The sequence below is a fragment of the Myotis brandtii genome, unplaced genomic scaffold (genome assembly GCF_000412655.1).
Source record: "Myotis brandtii unplaced genomic scaffold, ASM41265v1 scaffold297, whole genome shotgun sequence".
NCBI lineage: Eukaryota > Metazoa > Chordata > Mammalia > Chiroptera > Vespertilionidae > Myotis > Myotis brandtii.
In genome coordinates, this window is record NW_005361351.1 from 2857231 (window position 1) to 2865260 (window position 8030).

At 43.6% G+C, this 8030-nt stretch overlaps 1 protein-coding gene across 1 annotated transcript in view; it reads right to left on the bottom strand.

Annotated features, from left to right (window-relative positions):
* PFKP (phosphofructokinase, platelet) overlaps positions 1 to 8030 on the bottom strand; it is a 70240-nt gene that overhangs the window by 51301 nt on the left and 10909 nt on the right. Inside the window, exon 2 of the mRNA XM_005869528.2 lies at positions 6183 to 6256. Within this exon, the coding sequence (XP_005869590.1) occupies positions 6183 to 6256 (74 nt within the window). The remainder of the gene's footprint in view (positions 1 to 6182; positions 6257 to 8030) is intronic.

The following is an 8030-nucleotide window of genomic DNA, read 5'->3' on the forward strand; positions in this document are numbered from 1 at the left end:
ATGAAAACAAAGGCAGTAAACTCTTTGACATTGCTCTTAGCAATATTTTTTGCACATGTCTCCCCAGGCAAAGAAAACAAAAGAAAAAAATAAATGGGATTACAAAATTTTTGCAGAGCAAAGGAAATCACCAACAAAATGAAAAGATAACCTACTAAATGGAAGAAGATATTCACCAGTGATACATCTAATAAGGGGCTAATATTAAAAATATATAAGGAATTCATACAATGTAACACCCAAAACACAAACAATCCAATTAGGAAATGGGCAGACTTGAATAGATACTTCTTCAAAGAGGACATACAGATGACCAATAGCCATGAAAAGATGCTCAACGTCACTAATCATCAGAAAAATGCAAGTGAAAACTACAATGACATACTACCTAACACCTTCAGAATGGCTATCTATAATAATAAAAGCATAATATGCTAATTAGACCAGACGTCTTTTCGGATGAAACTGGGGCTGCGAGGGAAGCCTGGGTCCCAGGTGCCTGCCAGTGGCCAGAGGGAAGCCCAGGTCCCCAGTGCCTGCTGGTGGCTGGAGGGAAGCCCAGGTCTTGGGTGCCAGAGGGAAGGCGGTGCCGGCAGCTGGGGGAAGGAAGGCCTACTCTAGCATGAATTTCGTGCAACAGGCCTCTAGTCACTAATAAACCAGTAAGTGCTAATGAGGATGGGAAGAGAAGGGAACCCTTGTGCACTATTGGGAATGTAAATTGGTGCAATCACTATGAAAAACAGTATGAAGGTTCCTCAAAAAGTTAAATATAGAACTACCGTATGACCCAGCAATTCCACTTCTGGGTATTTATCTGAAGAAACCCAAAACACTGACCCAAAAAGACATATGCACCCCTATGTTCAGTTGTAGCAATATTTACAATAGCCAAGATATAGAAGGAACCTAAGTGCTTATTGATAGAGAAATGGATAAGAAAGATGTGGTACAAGGGGGATAAATGGTGGTGGAAGGAAACTTGAGTTGGGATGGTGAACACAAAATACAATACACAGATGATGTATTATAGAATTGCCCATCTGGAACCTATATAATTTTATTAACCAGTCACCCCAAAATTCAATAAAAAATAAACATAAATAAAATTAAAAAGATGTGGTATCTATGCATATAAAAGCCTAAGCGATCGTTATGACTGAATGGCCGGAACAACCAGAACGACCAGTTGACCAGTTGCTATGATGTGCACTGACCAGCAGGGGGCAGACGCTCAATAGAGGAGCTGCCCCCTTGTGGTCAGTGAGCTCCCACAGCAGGAGCACCACTCAGCCAGAAGCCAGGCTCACTGTTGGTGAGTGCAGCTGCGGCAGCAGGAGCCTCTCGCACCTCTGAGACAGCACTACCAAGCGGCAGTGGCAGGTGCAGCGGGGCCAGGATGAGTGGCAGCGGTGCAGTGCCTGGCCACAGCTAGGGCTCCTCCCCGGCTGCCTGCTGCTTCGGCACTGCTACATCCCTCAGGGGATGTCGGATTGCAGGTTTCGCCCAATCCGTGCAGGCTTGGCAGGGATCACCCGAAACTGGCAGTCCAACATCCCCCAAGGGGTCCCGGCTTGCAAGAGGGCACAGGCCAGGCTGAGGAATCCTGTGCACAAATCTGTGCACCAGGCCTCTAGTATATATACAATGAATATTACTCAACCATAAAAAAGACTGTAATCTTGTCATTTGTGACAACATGGATGAACCTAGAGGGTATTATGCTGAATGAAATAAGTCAGACAGAGAAAGACAAATACCATATGATTTGACTTATATATGGAATCTAAAAATCAAAATAAATGAACAAGCTAAAAAACAAACAAACTCATAGATAAGAGAACATTTTGATTGTTTTGTGGGATAGGAGGAGGGCTGGGAGATGAGTGAAAAAGATGAAGGAATTAAGAAGTACAAATTGCCAATTATAAAAATGGTCACAGAGATGTCGTGTACAGCACAGGGAATAATATTGTAATAACTATGTATCGTGTTAGTTTGTAATAGGTTTATCAGGGTGATCATTTTCAAGTTATATAAATGTCTAACCACTGTGTTGTACACCTGAAACTAATATAATATTTTCTGTCAATTATGATTGAAAAAAATATTAAAAATAAATCACATGAAACAAAACTCTTAACATCTGATGGTCAGGTCCAGTACTCAAACATTGGACAGGCACACAGACGCTCAATAGAGGAGCTGCCCCCTTGTGGTCAGTGAGCTCCCACAGCAGGAGCACCACTCAGCCAGAAGCCAGGCTCACTGTTGGTGAGTGCAGCTGCGGCAGCAGGAGCCTCTCGCACCTCTGAGACAGCACTACCAAGCGGCAGTGGCAGGTGCAGCGGGGCCAGGATGAGTGGCAGCGGTGCAGTGCCTGGCCACAGCTAGGGCTCCTCCCCGGCTGCCTGCTGCTTCGGCACTGCTACATCCCTCAGGGGATGTCGGATTGCAGGTTTCGCCCAATCCGTGCAGGCTTGGCAGGGATCACCCGAAACTGGCAGTCCAACATCCCCCAAGGGGTCCCGGATTGCAAGAGGGCACAGGCCAGGCTGAGGAATGCACAATCTGTGCACTGGGCCTCTAGTATATATACAATGAATATTACTCAACGATAAAAAAGACTGGAATCTTGTCATTTGTCACAACATGGATGAACCTAGAGCAGCGGTTCTCAACCTGTGGGTGGCGACCCCTTTGGCGGTCGAACGACCCTTTCACAGGGGTCACCTAAGACCATCCTGCATATCAGATATTTACATTACAATTCATAACAGTAGCAACATTACAGTTATGAAGTAGCAACGAAAATAATTTTATGGTTGGGTCACAACATGAACTATATTTAAAGGGCCAGAAGGTTGAGAACCACTGACCTAGAAGGTATTATGCTGAGTGAAATAAGTCAGACAGAGAAAGACAAATACCATATGATTTGACTTACATGTGGAATCTAAAAATCAAAATAAATGAACAAGCTAAAAAACAAACAAACTCATAGATAAGAGAACATTTTGATTGTTTTGTGGGATAGGAGGAGGGCTGGGAGATGAGTGAAAAAGATGAAGGAATTAAGAAGTACAAATTGCCAATTATAAAAATGGTCACAGAGATGTCGTGTACAGCACAGGGAATAATATTGTAATAACTATGTATCGTGTTAGTTTGTAATAGGTTTATCAGGGTGATCATTTTCAAGTTATATAAATGTCTAACCACTGTGTTGTACACCTGAAACTAATATAATATTTTCTGTCAATTATGATTGAAAAAAATATTAAAAATAAATCACATGAAACAAAACTCTTAACATCTGATGGTCAGGTCCAGTACTCAAACATTGGACAGGCACACAGCCATCAGCTCTAGCCCCATCAAATTACCAACATTCAAACCAACCAATACAGATTTGGCCTTTGGTTTAATGCAGGTTTCTGGACCTCAGCATTACTGACATTTAGGCAAGATAATTCCTTGTTGAGGGTTGCCCTGTGCATTGTGGGATGTTGTGCAGCATCCCTGGCCTCCACCCTTCGTAACAGGACATTCAAAATGTCTCCAGCCAGGCCGGTGTTGCTCAGTGGTTGATTCCTGGTCAGGGCACAATCTGGGGTTGCAGGCTCAGTCCCTAGTAGGGGGCATGCCGGAGGCAGCCAATCAATGACTCTCATCATTAATGTTTCTATCCCTGTCTCCCTCTCCCTTCCTCTTGAAATCAATAAAAACATTTAAAAAAGTCTCCAGAAATGTTTTGGGGGGTGTTTGAGGTGGGATTTGAGCTCTCTTCCCAGCAAACTGTCCAGGAGGATAAGTCAGTTCTTTTAAGCATAAAATAACTGAAATGGCTTCCTTCCCTTCCCTGCACACACTGCAAAGTCATCATGAAGACCAAGTGCGTCCTGTGGGGAGGGATCTCCGGCTCAGCACGGCCGCAGCATCACCGGGGAGGGCCACAGACACTGAAGGAGCAGCAGCCAGTGCAATCAAAGGTTTCCGGGGGAGCATGCTGTACACAAGTCTAAGTAAATTCGTCTTCAGCAAAGCTGAAAACATTTTGTTAATTAGAACAAGAAGCTGACCTGAGGGTGCTCCAACCCCCAAGAGACTTTTAAAGCCATGTTCACATGTTAGGAATTGCCATCGGGGAGGTGTGGAGTCTTCTCTCCAGTTCAAAGGCAGAATGCAATGCCCTCTCCTCCCCAAAATAAAATAAAAGGGCAGAGGAAGCTGGGCACATGCATGCACGCTCCTCAGCAGAAGCGGAACAGTCATCTGAGTGCAAACTCAAACATCAAAGGGAGGGGAGCCGGCAAAGTGGTGCCGGTGGCCCTGTGTCTCATGTGCTCATTCCACATCAGTGAACAGGAGACAGCGGCTGCCGGGCCAGGGCCTGGACGGACATCCACAAGGGCAATTTGACCCTCAACACATTCAAATGGAAAATGACAGAACAATAGTCTGGAACTGCTTTGATGGGACCCACCGTTTGAACACAACCCCGAACCCACAGAACCACAATGTAGAACAGCAAACCAAAGCGTGGGAGGAAACATCTTTGCAGCAAATGATAAATGGTTATTCAGACCAATGAGCAGAGACCATGGGAGTCACGTCACAAAAGGAGAAAATGACTTTAGTAAAGGGTCACTCCAGTGAGTCAGAGGAGGGCCACACACACAGAACCAGTGGGTTTGGTACCACTTTTGGAGGTCGCATGGGGGTGCAGAGTGGGCTGGGACAAGCTTCAGAAATTACTGGTGAGACACAATGGGACCCAGTATGAGGGCCGTGTCTTCCAATTCAGTGCCTTGGGATCACAATAGTAATACACAGCATAGAAGAGCCTCACATATTAATATGGATCTTGCTACGATAGTCGAGAAATGGGCAGGGACCAAAGGGTCACTCCAGTGAGTCAGAGGAGGGCCACACACACAGAACCAGTGGGTTTGGTACCACTTTTGGAGGTCGCATGGGGGTGCAGAGTGGGCTGGGACAAGCTTCAGAAATTACTGGTGAGACACAATGGGACCCAGTATGAGGGCCGTGTCTTCCAATTCAGTGCCTTGGGATCACAATAGTAATACACAGGCATAAAAGACCTCACATATTAATATGGATCTTGCTACGATAGTCGAGAAATGGGCAGGGACCAAATAGTCCAGTGGTTGGCAAAGGAACGACTCAGTAAACAAAGAGCCAGGTAAATGTTGAGACATCAACATGATAGAATATTATATAGACATTTAAAGCAATAGTTGTGGGATATACATGGCATATAGAGTGCAATGGTAGGTAGAAAATGTACTATATAAAATTCCTTTGCTGTAATTTTAGTAATGTACATATTTCCTCCCAGTCTCTCCCATATATAACACTGGGAAGAATCAGCATAAAACACTAGCAGTGATACTGAAGGAATTAAGTTATTTAAAAATATATTCTCTTCTTTCCTTTTTATAAGCTTTATTATGTTTTATAAATTTAAAATCTAAACATAAATTATCGTTTTCCTAGTAATTTTTGAAATAAATCATGTGCTCCAAACTATATTGGCACCTTCTACCCAAACACCACCCATCCCTAGATCGACAGGACTGCTGCTGGATTTCAGAGGCCTCAGTTTGAAGAAAACGGATAAACAGTAGGAATTGGGCGTTACATTAAGGATGAAAAACTCAAAGCGGTCGTGAAGGAGGAGGTGACAATTTCATCACCAGCGTAAAAAAAATTTCATCAGTGGCCTTAAATACAAAACAAGTCATGCGATTTTATGAAAATTTATCCCAATTATCTTAATTTATCCCAATTATCTTAATGTTTATTGGAATTCAATCCCATTTTAAGTGACTCTACATATATCACTTCTATAAGGAATTAGAGCTACAAATATGACCAGTTTGAGATCCTTAATCTTGCAAGACCAGTTGACATCAAAATGGAATTTCATGCCTTCCACCCCTTGCTCCCCAACACAAATCTCACAGAGGCACATCTGGACCAGGGAGCACATCCTCCCAGGTAAGCTCTGACCACAGCCATCAGCTCTAGACTGGGCTCCCCTGCTGGCCCGGGTTCAGTCAGCAGGGCCCCATCCCAGCAGGTGTGAGAGCTCCGGGGGAGTGCAAGGCACAGGTACCTGGGAGCCAGAGAAGGCAGGACTGCCGTGGGACACTGACCTCATAGATGAAGTACACTTTGGCCCCCGTGTAGATCCCCATGCGCACGACAGCACGGACAGCGGCATTCATACCTGGCAAGGACAGGACAGCAGTTAGAGGAGAGACGGGCATGCACTGGCCGCGACCACAGGGAATCGTGACCTCTCAGAAGGCTCCTGGATGAAAGATGGGCCTGACACACTGTATCCAGGATAGCATCAGGATCTTGGGAAAATGTAGGGCAGAGGGCTGGGCATGTGCGAGCTCATCCACAGGTGAACTTCCTTATGTCCTTGGAGAAGCGCCTGGCACACGTTCAATTAGAGTAGCTCTGCTCAGCCACCAGCTGCCTTGATTCCCTACAAACCTGCAGGCAACTCCTTCCTTGTGTTCAAAACAACAGAAGGGGCAGGTGTTTATTTATAGTTTGCCAAATTCAAAGAAAATAGTACTGAAAAGGACCAGGAGTCTGGGATTTGAGGAGGAGGTGAAAAATAGACAATTTCATCACCAGCGTAAAAAAAATTTCATCAGTGGCCTTAAATACAAAACAAGTCATGCCATTTTATGAAAAAAAAATATTAAACCAATATTTTGTAAATAACACCTGATCAAGATAAACCTGGGACAGGAAAGAGATGCCCCGCCCCTGGCTCACACCTGTGTAGGTTTATTTATTTATTTATTTATGATTTTTTTAAATTTAATTTTTATTTTATTGATTAAGGTATTACATATGTGTCCTTATCTCCCCATTGCCTCCCAACACCCCCACTCATGCCCTCACCCTCCTGTTGTCTGTGTCCATTGGTTAGGCTTATATGCATGCATACAAGTCCTTACCCCCACCCTCCCCTACCTTCCCTCTGAGGTTTGACCATCTGAAAGATGCTTTTCTGTCTCTGGATCTGTTTTTGTTCATCAGTTTATGTTGTTCATTATTTTCCATAAATGAGTGAGACCATGTGATATTTATCTTTCTCTGACTGGCTTATTTCGATTAGCATAATAATCTCCAGTTCCATCCATGCTGTTGCAAATGGTAAGAATTCCTTCTTTTTTTACCGCAGCGTAGTATTCCATTGTGTAGATGTACTACAGTTTTTAATCCACTCATCTGCTGATGGGCACTTAGGCAGCTTCCAAATCTTAGCTATGGTGAATTGTGCTGCTATGAACATAGGAGTGCATATATCCTTTCTGATGGATGTTTCTAGTTTCTTCGGATATATTCCTAGAAGTGGGATCACTAGGTCAAATGGGAGTTTTGAGGAAACTCCATACTGTTCTCCACAGTGGCTGCACCAGTCTGCATTTCCACCAGCAGTGCACAAGGATTCAGCAATGGAGCAGGATACAAAATTAATGCCAAGAAATCTATGGCATTTCTATACACCAAAAGTGAACTTCCAGAAAGAGAGACTAAAAAAAAAATCCCATTTACCATTGCACCAAAAAAATTAAGATACCTAGGAATAAACTTAACTAAGGAGGTAAAAGACCTGCACTCTGAAAACTACAGGACACTGAAAAAAGCGATAGAGGAAGACATAAACAGATGGAAGAATATATCGTCTTCATGGGTTGGTAGAATCAACATCATCAAAATGTCCATACTACCCAAAGCAATCTATATATTCAATGCACTCCCCATCAAAATACCAACGGTATATTTCAAAGACCTAGAACAAGCTCTCCAAAAATTCATCTATAATAAAAAAGACCCCGAAAAGCTGCAACAATCCTGAGAAAGAAGAACAAAGTAGGTGGGATCTCAATACCAGATATCAAGCTGTATTACAAAGCCACTGTTCTCAAAACTACCTGGTACTGGCACAAGAACAGACATATAGATCAATGGAATAG